Source organism: Erythrolamprus reginae, chromosome 6 (genome assembly GCF_031021105.1).
Source record: "Erythrolamprus reginae isolate rEryReg1 chromosome 6, rEryReg1.hap1, whole genome shotgun sequence".
NCBI lineage: Eukaryota > Metazoa > Chordata > Lepidosauria > Squamata > Dipsadidae > Erythrolamprus > Erythrolamprus reginae.
Genome location: NC_091955.1, coordinates 63,960,224 through 63,977,683, shown reverse-complemented (window position 1 = coordinate 63,977,683; position 17,460 = coordinate 63,960,224). Strand labels below are relative to the sequence as shown.

The 17,460-nt window shown below is 45.4% G+C and overlaps 1 protein-coding gene across 3 annotated transcripts in view; it reads right to left on the bottom strand.

Annotated features, from left to right (window-relative positions):
• Positions 1 to 1,285: 1,285 nt before the first annotated feature.
• The window catches only part of RANGAP1 (Ran GTPase activating protein 1), a 38,486-nt gene continuing 22,311 nt past the window's right edge, over positions 1,286 to 17,460 (bottom strand). For all 3 annotated transcript variants that reach the window (XM_070756078.1, XM_070756076.1, XM_070756077.1), the window contains 6 exons: positions 16,165 to 16,342; positions 14,936 to 15,055; positions 14,635 to 14,737; positions 12,881 to 12,969; positions 11,218 to 11,339; positions 1,286 to 2,058 (listed from right to left, as the gene is read on the bottom strand). In XM_070756078.1, the coding sequence (XP_070612179.1) occupies positions 1,989 to 2,058; positions 11,218 to 11,339; positions 12,881 to 12,969; positions 14,635 to 14,737; positions 14,936 to 15,055; positions 16,165 to 16,342 (682 nt within the window). In that variant the 3' untranslated portion in view covers positions 1,286 to 1,988. The remainder of the gene's footprint in view (positions 2,059 to 11,217; positions 11,340 to 12,880; positions 12,970 to 14,634; positions 14,738 to 14,935; positions 15,056 to 16,164; positions 16,343 to 17,460) is intronic.

Genomic DNA, 17,460 nt, shown 5'->3' with positions numbered 1-17,460 from the left:
TCAGATTGTAAAAATATGTTCCAAGGCGCCAGAATAGAAGCTTTAGTTCCTAACACCATGGGAAATTTGTCTTTTCCCATGGTCTTAGGTGACCCTTCTGAAACGGTCATTCGACCCCCAAAGGGGTCCCAACCCCGAGGTTGAGAACCACTGGTCTAGTCTAAACCTCTGGAATTATCCTGGTAGACTCTCATTTAAGTACTCAAAATCTCAATTAGCTTTTCAAGGTTGACTATAGTTGATTAGCTACTGCCATCTAGGTAGAAAACAAAATTTAAACACCAACTGGAAAACAACCATTTCTTCTAACAGGAGAAATTACAAATGGAATGGGAAAAAAATACAGCTTTTGGAAAAGTTAGCATTTGAAGTATATACATCAGAGAAAACTATTTATGCAAGTACAATACCTTACTTCCAAAGACACTTATTCGGATAGTCTAGTCCAGGGGTCTCCAATCTGGCAGCTTTAAGACTTGTGGATTTTAACTCAAGTGAAGTCCACAAGCCTTAAAGCTGCCAAGGTTGAAAACCCCTGGACTGGTCAGAATAGGACAATGTGCAAGTTTTCAAGAAATGACTGGTAGTTGACCAATTTTATTGCTTTCATGGAAATTTGCTTAGAGATTTGTCTTTCAATTTTAATAAGTAAAGAAACACCCATTAATCAAGGACCATTTGCAACATGGTCTTCTCTGGTTAGGCTTTGAAACAGCTCACAAAAGAGAAGAACACTAGTGGAAAAATACTATGATTTTGAAATATAAAAAGGAAAATTAAATGGAGGATAATAAGAACTTATTAGAGTTACAGGTACAAGAAATCCTTGACTTACTACCACAATTTAGGACTCAAATTTATGTTGCTAAATTTGTTGTGAGCTTCACATTTTACCACTTGTCACATTTGTTAAGTGAATCACTGCAGTTTTTAAATAAGTAACAAGGTTGTGAAGTGAACCTGGTATCCCCATTGACTGCTTGTCAGAAGTTTGCAAACGGTGATCACATGACCCTGGGGCACTGCAACTATTGTAAATGTGAGTCAGTTGTCGAGCATCCAATGGCCACAACTCTGAAAAATGTTGGTACGTGGCTTTTTTTCTGTGCCCTTGTAACTTCTAACGGTCATTAAAGGAACTGATGTACCGTAAGTCGTGGACTAACTGTATTAACTAGCACAGCAGAAAAGCAGACCTTTGGATAAAATCTCTTTTCTTCATCTTCACCCTTTTTTCCCATTTGAAAAGGACCAGGAAGAAAAAGAATGGGAAATAAATCCCAAGGTCAGTCAAACTTGATTACATTTATTCTGAACTACTATTTTAATTAGAAAGATTTATATTTGTAAGGCAGTTATTAATAACAGTCATTTGCAGGCCAGCAGTCATCATCTTATTAGTGGAAATGTGAATGGGTAGCGATGAAGGATTCCACATAAATATTCTTAGTTTTGCCACAGAATAGCTTGAAATTAAAAGAGCAAGAAAGAGTAAAAACAGTAATATTGTTTTAGGTCTTGTGATGGAGGAAAACAACCGTCCCACTAGGCCCATAGCATAATGCACTTGCAAGGAAGCTTCAGACCTTTGAGGTTACCTCCGAAGAACAATCCAAGAATTATTTCTGGAGAGCAAGTAAGTACTTAACCTTGAGAACAATGAATGAGAAACAAAAGTCCCAGATTAAAAAAATGTAATCTGAGACAAAACGCACAGAGAAAAACAAAAACCTCAAAGACAGAGGGAAAAGATTCCTGGAAAGGCAGAGTTCGTTTTGGAAACAGACAGTTTAAAACAGCAAACAGCAACATAAAAAGTACATGGCAAAGTTCCTCAAAGTTTGTAATAGTAGAAACGCAGTCAGACATCCTAGGCCTCACTGACCAAGTAGGCACATTTTCCCCTGAAGGTCCTGACGCCATGCTCTCCATCTCAGTATGTTCTCCTGATAGTCTTTGAGTGAGAGAGAGTACCACTGGCCTTTGTGTTACAGCTGGTGGAGGGTCTGTAATAGCAAGTGTCGAGCTAAAGAGCAGGAATCCAAAGCGTGGTTAGGCCTATGGAGATAAAATGGAAACGAGGGAATAAACGTTTGCTTCAAAATTGCATTGAGTCAAAAAGAGTGAGTACAGATTGCCATTCTGCCCAGGATGGATTATGAAAATTTTCACAATTATCAAATATTTTAAAGAAATATTGAAGAATTATATAACATCAATGGAAACAGTGGACTTATTTTCTACTTTACATGAGAAGGCTGCTGTGGATAGGAAAATCCTGAGAGTTTAAAAGAACCGTTGTACCTACCTGAACGGTCTTCTCGATGCCCTGGATGGAGAGTCCAGCATGGGTTTAGCTCAAGTCTTATTGGTAGGACTGAGTTTTAAATTAACATAAATACATAATAATTAGGTACCGCCCTCTTGCTGCCCCAAGCATCCAGTTTTAAAAAACGAAAGGTAAGAATAATCAAACATTTTATTTAACAACAAAAATAACAACAAGAACTAGAACTCCCATGGTTCCTAGGGAGGGTTTGGACTCTCCTTCCAGGGCATCGAGAAGACCGTTCAGGTAGGTACAACGGTTCTTCTCCCATGCCTCTGGAAGGAGAGTCCAGCATGGGATATACCCAAGTTTTAATGTTCCAGGGAGGGAGATTGGTGAACCATGGGCTGCACCTCCCCGCACACTTTCTGAAGTACACGCCTGCCAAAGGCCGCTTCAGCCGAAGCGAAGACATCTAACTTGTAGTGGCGAATAAAGGTTGTGGGTGTACTCCACGCCGCGGCTCTGCAGATATCTTCAATGGGTGCTTGCGTCATCCAAGCCGCCGAGGAAGCCGCACTCCTTGTTGAATGAGCCTGTATGCCACACGGTGGAGTAGTTGAACTCGCCTTGTATGCCTCGACTATACAGAGTCTTACCCACTGGCTAATGGTATTTGAAAAAACCTTGAGGCCCAGTCTACAAGTACCAAATGATACAAACAAGGCCTCAGTTTTGCGTATAGTGCTGGTACACCTGATGTAAAGCTTCAACGCTCTGCGTACGTCTACCTTGTGCCACTTAAGCTCTAAAGGGTAATTACCACAAGTACAGAAATCTGGTAACACTAACTCTAGGGCTCTGTGAAAGTGTGTGTTGACTTTCGGGATAAACGTGGGATCCAGACGCAAACAAACTCTGTCTGGATAGAACCGACACAAATCCGATCTCACCGACAGTGCAGATAATTCGGATACCCGTCTGGCTGAGGTAACCGCAACTAAAAAGGCCGTTTTGATAGAAAGGTAACGTAGTGAAACTGTCCTTAAAGGTTCAAACGGTGGACCTGTGAGGGCCTGAAGGACCAAGGTCAAGTCCCATGTGGGAAAACGACGTACCGAAGGAGGATGCGTGTTCGTAGCCCCTCTGAGGAAGTCCTTAATCCAAGGGTGATGGGACAAGGAACCCCCATTGTCCCCCTTTATAATGGTGGCTAGCGCCGCAACCTGGCGTCTCAACGTGTTTGGCGCCAAACCTTTCTTCAGGCCTGTTTGCAAAAACTCCAGAACAAGAAGAACTGAAGAGTCCTGGGGTCGTAAATGTCTGCTGTTACAGAAGGAAGTAAAGGCTGCCCATGTCGCCTGATAAATTCGAGCGGTGGAAGGGCGTCGAGCCGCTTGAATCGTGGCAATAACATTCTCGGGAAGGTGACAGCTCCTCAGCCTGTCCCCTTCAAGTGCCAAGCGGTTAGATGGAACCACTGAGGGTCCGGATGATACACAAACCCCTGGCTGAGGGAGATCCGGTCGTCTGGAATCCTCCACGGTGGAGCGATGGACAGTTCCTTGAGGTCCGCAAACCAAGGTCTCCGAGGCCAATGTGGTGCTAGCAGGATCACCTCCGCCTTCTCCATCAGGATCTTCCCCAAGACTTTCGGGATAAGCGGAATTGGAGGAAAGGCATATAGTAAGGTCTTTGGCCACGGAAGGTGCAGGGCATTGACCCCCTCGGCTCCCGGGGATGGAAACCGGGAGTAAAATCTCGGGAGCTGGGTGTTTTGGGGCGTGGTGAACAGATCCACCACCGGGTCCCCAAACCGATGGACGATCTCTTGAAACAGAAGGGGATCGAGCCTCCACTCCGTCGGGTCGAGCGCCTGGCGGCTGAGCCAATCCGCCTGTTTGTTGTCCTCTCCCGCGATGTGTTCCGCATGCAAGGAGGAAAGATGCGTCTCCGCCCAATCGAAAAGAAGGACCGTCTCTTCCATCAGTCTGAGAGACCGCGTCCCTCCCTGATGATTTAAATGCGCTCTGGTCGCCACATTATCCGTGCGAACGAGAACGTGGTGTCCCTCTAGCAGGGTAGAAAAGGTCTGTAATGCCAAGCGGACCACTCGCAGCTCCAAGAAGTTGATATTGATCAGTTGTAGATCCTGGGGTTTCCAAAACCCTTGGGCCACGTGGGAGTTGACGTGGGCGCCCCATCCCAAAAGGCTGGCATCCGTGGTAAGGATGGTATAACCAAAGTGGCCAAAGGGGGAACCTTGACGCAGTGCAGGGGATCTCCACCATCTCAGGGACAGTCGTAGTTCGTGTCCCACGGAGATCCGATGGTGTGTATGGCTTAGACGCCGTCGCTGGAATGGAAGTAGAGTCCACTGGAGCAGCCGGTAATGGTAACGGGCCCAAGGCACAATGTCCACGCAAGATACCAGGGTTCCCAGTACCTTGGATAGGAAAGACAATGGGACCTTCCTTTGTCATTGGAGCCTGTTCACCAGTGAGCACACGTTGAGCTGTCGCGCCGGAGAAAGATACACCTTCTGCGAGATAGTGTCTATTACCGCACCCAGGTGGATGAGTTTGGTCGCAGGGACCAAGTGACTCTTTGGCACATTGATTGTGAAGCCGTGATGTTGTAGTACGGCCAACGTGGTCTGCAAATCCCGGCGTGCCGCCCTGCGGTCTGTAGACAGGAGGATGTCGTCCAAATATGCCAGGATCCGGATTGGTTGGGATCGTAGTTCTGCCATCAGTGCGTCCAAGAGTTTTGTGAAGGTACGCGGGGCCGATGACAGGCCAAAGGGCATTGCCTTGTACTGATAATGGACGTGGTTTAGACAAAACCTGAAAAATTGTCGATGGGCCGGGTGTATGGGGACGTGCAGATAGGCCTCCTTCAAGTCGACTGAGGTAAGGAGGTCCCCTGGTCGCACTGAGGCCGGGATGGAACGGAGGGAGCTCATCTTGAACCTGCGGTAAAGAACATACTGGTTCAAGTGTTTGAGGTTCAAGATGATTCTGCAACCCCGACGCCTTGGGTACGAGGAACACCTTCGAATAAAATCCCGTACCTTTGAAGTTGTCCGGAACCAGCTCGATTGCTTGGATCTGCAAGAGGTGGAAAATCTCTTGTTCCAAGAGAGCCCTCTTTGCGGGATCCTTGGGTACAGGGCAAGTGGCAAAGTGATGCGGAGGATCGTGCAGAAACTCAATTCGAAGTCCCCGAGAAACAGTTGCCAACACCTAGGGGTCTGAAGAGGTAGTTCGCCAGACCTCGCTGAACCACTGTAACTTGCCTCCCAAGGGAGTGCCGTCTCGGTAGTCACTTGGAACGTCGAAGATTCCGTTGCTGATATCCCCGGAAGGACCGTCTTGTCTGGGAGAAACCTCTCCCCCGATCTTGGGAGTAAGACCTGTCACTTCTATAGGGTGTCAAGAAGTTACCCTGGGAGTAAGGTCTGGCCAGCTGTGATGTGGCCGACCACGAGTCCCACCGAAAGGACTGATGGCGGGAATACGGGCCAGTCCTGTGGTCCTGGCGGCGATAAGACCTCGGAAGGACCTTCCTCTTGTCCTTATCCTCCACCAGGACAGGCTCAAGTGCTTCCCCGAACAGTTTCGTGCCCTCAAAGGGAGCCGAAGACAATGTCCACTTCGACTTGGCATCCACCTGCCAGTTCCTCAGCCAAAGTAAGCGTCGGGATGAGATGGTTGACGCCATAGCCCTTGAGGCAAATTTTGCAGCATGTAGCGTGGCGTCGGTAGAAAATTCAGCCGCCGCTAGGAGCTTGTTCAAGTCCTGTCTCAGTCGGGTCTCGTCCGAGCCCAGCCGCGCCTGGACCTCCTGGATCCACATGATGGAAGCTCGATTAAAAAACGAGGCAGTGGATGCCGCCCGAAGAGCCCAAGCGGCCATCTGATGAGTCTTCTTCAAGAGAGTCTCTGCCCTCCTCTCATCCGGTTTTAAATTATCAGCAGTCTCAGACGGCACGACCGCATGGGAGACCAATGTGGCCACCGGCTTGTCCACGGGGGGAAACTGTAGCAGATCCTCCATGTTGTCATCGAACGTATAAAATCTGCGTTCTAGATTCGAAGGCCCCTGCGCCGCCGCTGGATGTTGCCATGGACGCTTAATGTTTTCAAGAAATATTTCCAAAGCAGGAACCTTGTCTGATTCCTTGGTGGGTTCCTTGCACAATGTCGCTGATGTGCGCGGCCCATCTCCCGGTTCCACCGGAGTCGCCGATCCCGGCACGTCCAAGGCCTGTTTCGCCTTGTGCAGTAAAACCCTAAACAAGGAGGGTTTAAATAGGCCGGCCACTGCTGGTTGCTCGGGAACACTGAATTCGTCATCCGACAAGCCATTCCCGTGGTCGCTGTCCTCCTCAAAATTGGAATGTTCAACGGACATAGAACTCAACCCAGTAGGGGGCGGTGGAGCTGGCCAGATATCTCTGGGTTGGGTAGCCTGTGGCGTGAAGGCATTAGAACACTGAGTTGCCGCCGCTATGCCCTGTGTATACGCATTAGCAATAATGTCTTGTAACGTTGGTGAAAAAGCTTGCCAAGCGTCTGTGTGGTCTCTGAGACCCGCTGCCGTTGGCGTGAAGGTAGATGAGGGAGCATAAGCCGTCTGCAACCCCACCTGGGGCAAGGCCTGACTATTAGATGATGAAGGCCATTCAGGCCTCGATGCAGGGGAAGGCAATGGAGGAGGAAATTGTGGTGCCTGCCTGTCAGGTGACCAGTCTCTCTCTGTTGCAGTGCCTTGGAGCCCCATTGAGACAGCAGGTGAAAGAGCTGATGGAGGAAGTGGTTGAAAAGGGCCTATAGCCAGTCCCCCTGCGATGGGGGGGGGGGACAAGGCCGCCTCCAAGCGTTGCTCTAGTGCTTTGATTTTCCTCTCAGCCTCACGAAGAGAGGAGCCCGATTGGGAGGATTTATTCTTAGGCTTGCCTGAAGCCTTGTCCTTTTCCTTTGCAGGTGCCTTAACTGCTTGGGCCTGCTCCTCCCTGGTCTCAAGTTGATCAGCCATTATTATTATTAATATAGGGGCAGCGTACTCACAATGCGAATCCAACAAGGGCAGTCACTGGCCTATATAGCAAGGTTCTCACTCGCAAGTGAGACATGCAGGCAATCTGACAGCTAAGCTCAATCCTAATTGGCTGTCAGCACACCACATGACCCCCAGCGTCTGTCTCTGGGCAGAACGGGAGCCTTCATGAAAATTTGCAAGCTGCCCAGTTCGCGCCTTTTTAAAACGGCGATTGAAGCCCGTTCGCGCCCTCGGCTTGTCAAAAAAACATGGCGGGCATGAGGAATCGCCTCAGAGGGCGAGCGCCATGCCATCAGGGCCGGGAAAAGCCTTGCCGCCAGCCATCTCTCCCCTCAGGGACTCTCGGCAACTGCAAACCAGCCACTGTCTTCAGCTCCCGTTTGCGATCGAGCGATCAGCTGTTTGGCGGCTTGCAATGGTGGCCGCGGCTGCGGCGTTTGTTTTCCAGCCGCCCCCGTCAATGGGGAGGGACGGACCCCCCCCATCTGGGGTGTTTTTGGGCTTAGTATGACCACGGGGGTCAGGGACTAACAGCCCAGTTGCTCCTCGTTGGGCAGTACCCACGGAGAGAAGAGGCCCCAAAAGGAGAAAGGTGGGGGTGGTGCCCGCGGAGGGCAGAGTCCCCAGCCGAACAGGAATCTGTGAAAGAGAAAAGAGAAAAAATTACAAGGTTCAAATACAATTCACTTTATTACCACTTTAAACATACTCAACCTAGAGGGAGAAAACTCATGTCCTTAACCTCGACTGAGTTTTTTAAAACTGGATGCTTGGGGCAGCAAGGGGGCGGTACCTAATTATTATGTATTTATGTTAATTTAAAACTCAGTCCTACCAATAAGACTTGAGCTAAACCCATGCTGGACTCTCCTTCCAGAGGCATGGGAGAATGTCAATGTCAAATCTGTGCAGCAAAAGCAAGATTTATAGCAAAAGAAAATCTCTCCAAAGGAGAAAAAGTCTCTCCATGACTTCAACAACCTACATTCACTAAAACAAAGGCCATGGATAAGAAAGACAATGCATCATGTAAGTTGTTACAAAAAGTAGTAAGCCATTTAGCTTTCCACAACTTTTTGTGTGTGTGATTTCAGCACCGACTCCACTATGAAATGCATTTCTATTTCATGTAGCATGTATTATACAAGCAGAGAGTAATAATACTGCTTGTTTAATTTCACACTAGAAATAATCTACATTATAGATTATTAAGGAAAATAAAATTTCCATTATCTTTTTCTGCATCAACCAACCCTCCCCCCACATAATATTTCACTGGAAGATTGTTCACTTTTTCTGGATTGAAAAGAAAATCTAGGATCATAGAATATATTCAGCATATAATGGAAAAAAGAATATATGTAGTCCTTGACTTAAAGTGAATTATGAGTGTCAAGTGATTAAAATTCAGCTCCTTGGCAACTAGCATGTACTGATGCCAATTGCAATGTACCACAATTATGTGATCACCTCTTGCAACCTTCTGACATATAGTGTTAATAGAGAAGTCAGATTAACTTGACAATCATTTTACTAACATTTTACAAGTGATTCGCTTAACAACAGTGGCAAGAGAAGTTGTAAAATGGGGCAAAAATTACTTAGCAACTGTCTTTCTTAGCAATAGAAATGTTGGGGCTCAATTGTGGTCGCGGGTTGAGGAGTATCTTTTAACATCTTCATGTAAAAATGCCACATTGTATCCAGTTTTATTTATTAATTATCGTTAAGACCAAAGATTGATATGATCTGAAGAAGAATTATATTAAATTGGCCTATAACTGTAATAAATATTTGATTGGCATCTTAAATACAGAAGTGTATTAATTTTAATTACCGTAAACAGAACAGTTGCTAGGGTAGATTACCCCCAAATTGAACAAATTAGCTATAATATATATTATAAGCTTATAATTTTGTAGATTTCCTTGCATTGTAAAGGATCTTTCCAGTACCATGTTTCCCTGAATATAAGACAGGGCCTTTTATTTTTTTGAACCATGAAATATGGCCTTGGCCTTATTATTCCTTGTGTGTATGTGTTATTATTTTGCAGTAGTAGGCAAATGTGCAACTGGATATCCAGGGGAAAAGCATTTTGAAATTCCCTGACATTTCCCTGTAACTTGCGGTCTAGTTAAAACGTGGTCGTAGATGATGTCATACCAAACGGCTAAGCCGTGGAGAAATATCCGTAGCTGACGAAGCAGATTGTTGCCACAGTTATGGTCATTTTTGCTTAACTGTGCCAGGCAGTGCGATCTGGTTTTTTTTTTTTTTACATGATTTTTCCCTGACTTTTAAACATTTTAATACAGTTTGTGTCCGTCCCCCCCTGATTTATTCTCTTTTTTTTCATGAATTCCCTGATATTTCCCGAACTGCCGATTTCCCTGATAATTCCCTGATTTCCAGGTTTGCTGGACACCTTGATGTCCCACCGCCTCTCCTCTCTGTTCTTGGCACCAGCCAAGCGGATGGCCCACCTCAACCGTCTCAAGGCTTCTTATGCTGTTGCATGCACAAACTGCAGGACTGCCACTGGGGCAGCACAGTTGAGGTCCTTGCATGCAAAGGCACAACCCTTTGCAGAGTCCTGTTCCACAAGGCAGCGGTGGTGGGATGACAAGTTTCAGAGACTCATTTCTGGCAAGTGGGATGTGTTGGGCTGCAAGGCGCGAATCCTACTTGACACTTGTAGCTCCTTCCCGTTCCTCGGCGTTGGGTCCAGAGAAGCCCATTGCAAAAGAAAACTTCTTGCGAGTTTGAGAAGTATGAGTGAACTTGTGAGAAGTTTTCTTTCACAATGGGCTTCTCTGGACACAACGCCGAGGAACGGGAAGGAGCTACAAGTGTCAGGCAGGGTGTGCGTCTCATGGTGGGGTGCGATTTGGGAGTGGCAGGTCGGGTAGGGTGGGCCGGGCTGCCAGACGCGCATCTTACATGGGACATCTAACTCTGTCACGTTTCTCGGTGTTGTGTCCATTGATCCTCCCCCGCCTCCGGCTCTCGAGCAAAGCGGGAGGGGGAAGAAACTCTCGTGGGCTGCCTGAGGAAGCCGAGCGGTCAGCCAAACTTCTAGCCAGGCTCAGTGGCAGAAGCAGCCGGAAACATGTTTCCTTGTCTCTTCCAAATGCGCCCCTATCTCTCTCGGCATGGGGGAGAGAAGAGTGCATTTAAGACACAGCACCAGGAGAAGGAGTCTTTTCGCTGCATGCTGCACGCAAGAAATCGTTCTCCCCTTTTGCTCCAAGAGGCTGTGCAGGCGCAACGAGTTTCATGAAGACTCATTTCTGGCGGAGTTTGGGACAGAGAAAGATTTCTTGCATGCAGCATGCAGCGCTAAGGTTCCTCCTAAGGGGGGTGGGGTGGGGAGGGAAGGAAGGAGGAAAGGCAGGTGCTTTGCCACAAGCAGCCCACGAGTTTCTTCCCCCTCCCATTTGGCTCGAGAGCCAGAGGTGGACACAATAGCGAGGAAGAGGTGGCTGTTCCTGCAGGGGATTCCCACGCACCCACCCTCGCCTACATCCCCCATCTGAAGGACGCAGGGAGAGCAGGTGGAGGATGAGCCCCGGAGCCATAAACAAGTCAGGGAGGAGGTGGGAGGCAGAGTCGAAGGGATGCGACAGGATGCGCCCGTCTGCTGCTCAAGTCCTGTGCTTGTGGGCTCGCTGTACCCGCTGTACACAAGCAGGAGCGCATTTCAAAATGCTGCCAGAAACAGACTATAGGAACTAAGCCAGTCTCATGGTGTGTGCATGCACCCGCCTCTCGCTTGCTCTCACTCTCCCAGGCAGGAGCTGCTCTTTCTGCGGTGGGCACTCTTTTGGCCAGGGGACGGAGGGAGGCATTGCTAATCTTTCAACTGAGATCACAATACTCACTTTGTGGCAAAGGCCAAGAGAATTGGGACAAGGGACTTGGGAAAATAATCCTGCTGGACCATGTGGTTCAATGTCATCAGAGGGCCATAAAGGCTCGGAACAGCCCTGATCTTCTCTTCACTCTGAAAGGTAACAGAAAAAAGGAAGATTAGAAGAAAAGAGAGGCCAGCAACATTTACACAGTACTGTATTGTCACTACCGCCTCCCATAACCACATAGAATTCAACTATTCAACTTTCCTTCAGCAACTTTTCTAAATTCAGACACTGAACTGGGATAGCTCCAAATTCCTTTTATTTTTTTGCCTCCCAAACAAGTATTAATTCCATTTTCATACAGATTGATAGAAGATACAATTTCACATTAAATTATTGCTTGAACATAGCAAATATAAATACAGACAGACCTCAACATACAACTATTGTTTAATGATCGTTCAAAATTATAAGGCACTGAAGTCTTCCAAGGTCCCTTCCAATTACAGTGATACCTCGTCTTACGAACTTAATTGGTTTTGTGACCAGGTTCGTAAGACGAAGCAATTTTCCCCATAGGAATCAATGTAAAAGCGAATAATGCGTGTAAGCCCAAAACTCAGAAACCATGAAGCCGGGACCTCGCCGCTGAAGCCAGTCCTTCCCTATGCTCCCACACATCGCTCTTGGCTGGAAGGATCCCCCATAGCAGGCTGGCAGAACTGCCGCCCGAGCCCTCTTGCCTGGCGGGAGGCGAAGCACTGGGGTGGGGGGTGTCATGCTGGCCCCCCTGCCTCCCCCCGCAACCAAAAATGCAAAGCCTTACTGCCGCTGCAGCCGCCGGAGGCTTAAGCCTCCCGCCGGGCAAGAGGGTTCGGGAAACAGGTTCTGCGAACCATGGGCGATGGGTGGGACTGAGGGGTGGGAAGGACCGGGAGGCTTAAGCCTCCTTTGGCGGCTGTGATGAGGCTTTGCGTTTTTAGCTGGGGGGGAAGACAGGAGGGCCGGCCTAACACCCCCCCCACCCCCACGTTTCGCTTCCCGCCGGGCAAGAGGGCTTGGGAGGCAGGTTCTGCAAGCCACGGGCGATGGGCGGGACTGAGGGGCGGGGAGGACCGGGAGTCTTAAGCCTCCTTCTGCGGCTGCAGCGGCGGCAAAGATTTACATTTTTAGCTAGGGGGGAGGCAGGAGAGCCGGCCTGACACCTCCCACCCCAGCGTTTCGCCTCCCGCCTTGCAGATGGATGAGAAAGGGGGGCCTCTGGACCAGGCGCTTCGGATGGCAGGCAGGAGGCGGGGAATCCCGGCGGGCGCGGGAAATGAATGGAAAATCCCATCGGGGGCAGTGTTCGTAAGACAGAAAGGGTTTTTAAGATGAGGCAAAGAAATCTTAAACCCCGGGTTCGTATCTTGAAAAGTTCCTATGACGAGGGGTTTATAAGACGAGGTATCACTGTAATTGGAATTATATTATTGTTTTTGTATATGCTGTGAGCCGCCCCGAGTCCTCGGAGAGGGGAGGCATACAAATCCAAATAAATACATAAATGAACAATTCTATCATTCTGTAATTTATTACATGTGCCATCATACCTGGTATGAAATATTCACCTACTGTGCTTTTTGGAATAAAAAATGTACAATCATACCTCATAGCTGTCAAAAATCACCTTTCTCTGTCAACTTACCTTTAACAATCCCATGTGAATCAACATACTTGTTATGAAAGCATCAGAATTGAAGTTGGCTGATGAAAAAGCTTCTCTCATCAAGGCATCTAAAAAGATCCAACTATATTAGAAACATGGAAATATCAATCCTTGGGGAAATATTATTTGCTTTGGTCTACTGCCTATGTCCTCTTGTCTAAGGAAAGACATCACAGTTCTAGTTAACCATTCCAAATATTTAAAAATAAACCCAAAGGGAAAAATAACTAGCTGCAACTCTCATTACTATGCACATTATTTCAGGATCCAAGAGCATGAATTAAGTTCCTATAGTTAAAGGCAGAATATTTTTATAGCAATAGAAATAATAGAAATAGAAATATAATAGACTTCTTGATTGGCCAAGTGTGATTGGACACACAAGGAATTTGTCTTTGGTGCATGTTCTCAGTGTACGTAAAAGAAAATATACATTTGTCAAGAATCATGAGGTACAGCGCGTTTAAAAAACGTGTCACTTCCCCGGGTAGCCGGCTTCGCCTCCTCCTCCCCTGCTGCTGCGCTGGGGATGCCCCTTGCAGTCAGGGGCAACGGGAACAGCCTCGGCCCACTTGGCCCCGGTGAGGCCAAAGCACAAGCTTCGCTTCCTCTACCGCCACCACGCTGGGGGCTGCCCGCCGCTGCCGGGTCCCCTCCGCCAACCAATCCCAGTACAACACGGCGGCAGCCCGCATCAAGACGGAGCCAGCCACTGTTAAACAGGTAGGAAGAGGGAGGAGAGAGAAAGAGAGGGCAAGAGGTGGGAGAGAGAAAGGAGGGAGAAAGAAAGGGGGCAAGTGGGGGGAGAGAGAAAGAGGGGGCAAGAATGGGGAGAAAGGGCAAGAGGGGAGAGAGAGAGGGGGAGAAAGAGAGAGAAAAAGCAAGAGAGAGAGAAGAGAAGAAGGAAGAGAGAGAGAAATGAGAGCAAAAAGGGAAGAAAAAAAGAGAAATGAGAAAATGATTGAGGCAGAGAATTAGAGGAAAGAGAGAGAAACAAAAGAGAGCGAGAAGTGACTCTTGATTTAAAGCATATGGTAAAAAGCACCCAAATAATAACAGAGGAAAAAAGAAACCCCAGCCCTCACCTGTTTTTGGAAATGGTTCAAGAGTTCGCGCGCGCACACACACACACACACACACACACGGGAGGAATAGACAGGGATGGAAAAAGAGAGAAGTGAGAGAGAGAAGGAATGAGAGAAAAAGGGAGGAAGAGGGAGAAATGAGAAACAAATGAGAGAAAAGGGGGAGAGATAGGAGAGGTACCCAGAAATTTTTTCCCTGTTTTTATTTATTTATTTATTTTTATATGCCGCCCAGTCCCAAAGGAACTGCTGCTCAGACACTATACTTTTCTGCCCACAATGAATAAAAATTAGAGGGAACATTGGTAAGTACTTGCATTTTTTTTGCCTATACCTGCCTTGGGGGGACATATACCTGTTTACCCTCTTTTAAACTTACAGAGCTAGTTTACTGGTTTTCTTTGAAATAAATATTCTAAAACATTTAATCTACTGATGCCTCAATTGATGTTATTTTATTGTTTTCCATTTTTATAAGTTACCAGTAGCCGCTGCAATTTCCACCCTCGACTTATAATCAGAGCAAAAGTAGGTGCCTCGACTTATAATCAGAGCGACTTTTAGTCGAGTATATACGGTAGGTTTTTACCCACATGGATCTGTTTATATAATCATTGCATTGATTAAAGCCTTTTAAAAAGGACATACCTGTAGTTTCAAACACTGCTGTTTTTACTACCATCTCATCTTTGAAGACAGAAGAGATCTTAAGAAAAACAGTAACAACTTTTTCTGTGTCAGATGTGTCTGTCTAGAAAAAATATATTAAAATTAAACTTGCTACAATAGTTTGTCATTAGAAAAAGAGCAATGGCAGTTTTGCAATTGAACTAGGCAATAATTGATTACATTACTTTGATTTGATTCTAAAGCAGTGTTTAAGTAAGCAAAGAGCTATAAACAGAAAACTGACATGTAAATTCCATAAAACAATTACATTTTTTTTTACCTGTTGAATTATCAAAGTCGAACACTTGGGCCCAAGTCGCAACAATTTTTCCGGCGATGGAAAAGCTAGAAAGGTGCCAACATCAACAGGAGGAAGAGGAGAGGATAATGGCGTAGAACCCTGGAAGAAATCCTAAAAATTAATCTTTTGCCAAAAAAACAGAAAAAGTAGATGTGTAGATGATGAGAAATGTGTAACGTGGATTCATTTCGGCAATAGTAGTATACCTCGTTCCAAGTTTATTGGGAGATAAATATCCTTTATGATCTTGTCACCACCCAAAAGATGATTGTGTTTTAATCTTGTGATACGATTTTATACTGTCATCTCTTTTATTCCTGCTAGCATAATAATATATTAGATGAGAAACATAATATTTCTCTCATTCACTGATAGGACTAGTTTTATTTAACAATACCTGTCCAAAGTTATTGTTAAATAAAACTAGTCCTATGAGTGTATGAGAGAAAATCTTCGTCTTTTCTCTGCTTTATTACAGAAAGGTACTTCGGTTAATCACTTTACTTTAGATCTTTATATAATTATACTTCCTTTTCTTTTCCTGCTTTTATTCTGTTGAATTGTCAATTGCTACTTTTTCTTCTCTTGTCGGCCTATCTCTAAAATCCATTTGCTTTTTTGTCTGTGCAAACAGTAATGGTTTATTTGTATTACTTAAAATATGCCGGAAGTTTTAAAAGAAAACAGCCAGGTTGGCCTGGACTTAGGAATACACTCCAGGAACATCTGCAGGAATCTAGTCTATATGATTACATTTACTAGGAAATTTAAATGTACATCATATTAATTTTACATACTTATAAACACTGTAGCCAAGTTTTTTAACAGGAAAAAACATGAAATGTAATCAAGAAAATAAATTATAGTATTTTGGAAACATAATTATTTGGAATTGTACATTTTAATACATTAAGTTTCAAGGGAAAGAACAGCAAAGCAAAATTAAACAGAGGTAGGTATATGCATTTATTTTAATTAAGCAGGTACACATAATTCTTAAGGATAATTATTTGAAAAGGTCAGCAAATATAAAACTGATAAATTTGTCCAACAATGTATTATTTTAATAGGTTAAAGAAATAATTTTATACAAGCAAAAACAACAATAATGAATAAATAACTACAACAGCTTTCCAACTGATACTACCAGGCATATCAACTGCAGTAGTTGTTCTTGTTTGAAAGAGGAAAGGTGTGCTTATACCTACATGTTCCTCTAAGATTTTTTTAGGTGTTTCTTGCTCTCCCTGTCCCCTCTCCTGCACCTGAAGTGGCTCTTCTTCTTCTTCCTCTTCCTCCTCCTCCTCCTCTTCCTCCTCCTCCTCTTCTTCCTCCTCTTCTTCTTCCTCTTCCTCCTCCTCTTCATCATCTTCACCATCATCCTCACTAAACAAATACAAGAATATAATTATACATACTATTGAGAAACATATGCAGATATTTATTTCTGGCCAGCTTGTATTCATCATTACAAAATGAAAACACACAAGTAAAGAAATTGGATATATCCGATAAACACAGTGTTGTATCCGACCTACACAGGTTGAAAACAAAGGAGGAATCCACTCATTGATATTTTATATATAAAGTCCCATTTTTACAAGCCAAAGTCATGCATGTGAGATGATCTTAGCAAGAGGCTCAGTGAGGGTAATTAAAAGATATTACTTCCGCAGTGAGGTTGCTGCCAAATATCAAAGCTACTGGTGCATTCCTTCATGAGATAAGAAGCCTTCAGTTTCAGATTTACTAATTACAGCTTCCCAGCCTCTCAGCAGACAGGGCATTTTTTATCCAAAGGTTTTTAGCAGGAAAAATAATAAGTGGCTTGTTTAACCTGACTGAGACCTCAAATCATTATCCGACTCCATTGCAAAATGTTGTAACTGTACCCCAAATTACCCATATGCCACCCTTAAAATATCTATAGGAAGTGGTCAATAATTCCCTAGAGTTAACAAACGATGACTACTTTTTTCCGTACAAGTATTCTTGTCTTTTTCTTAATCTTCTAAAGCGGGCAGCGAGTAAAGGTTCCAGATCTTCCTGCTCCTCCTCCTGTAAGTCAGACTCTACTGTCATTGGCATATCTGCCACCTCTGGTGATCCTTCAGGTTCATCCAGGTCTATTTCTCCCTCATTCTCACTCTCTGCATCAGCCGGCAACACCACTGGCTCAGGGTACTAAGATGGGCCTGGTTCATCCTCCTCAGAATCTATCATTCCCAGAGTTGGATGAGGCGCACTCACAACACACAGTATATTGTCCACAAGGTCACTTCCATATTCATAACAAGATATGATATTAAATATAACTCAACTCTCCTAATGGAAATAAGCCTGAGCTGTAAAAAAATCTAGCTCATCACTACCGTGTTTCCCCGAGAGTAAGACCCCCCCCCCCGATTGTAAGACATATGGGGGGTTTCAGGGGGGTCGGCTAATATAAGCCATACCCCGAAAGTAAGACATATGTCTTACTTTCGGGGAAACACGGTACTAAA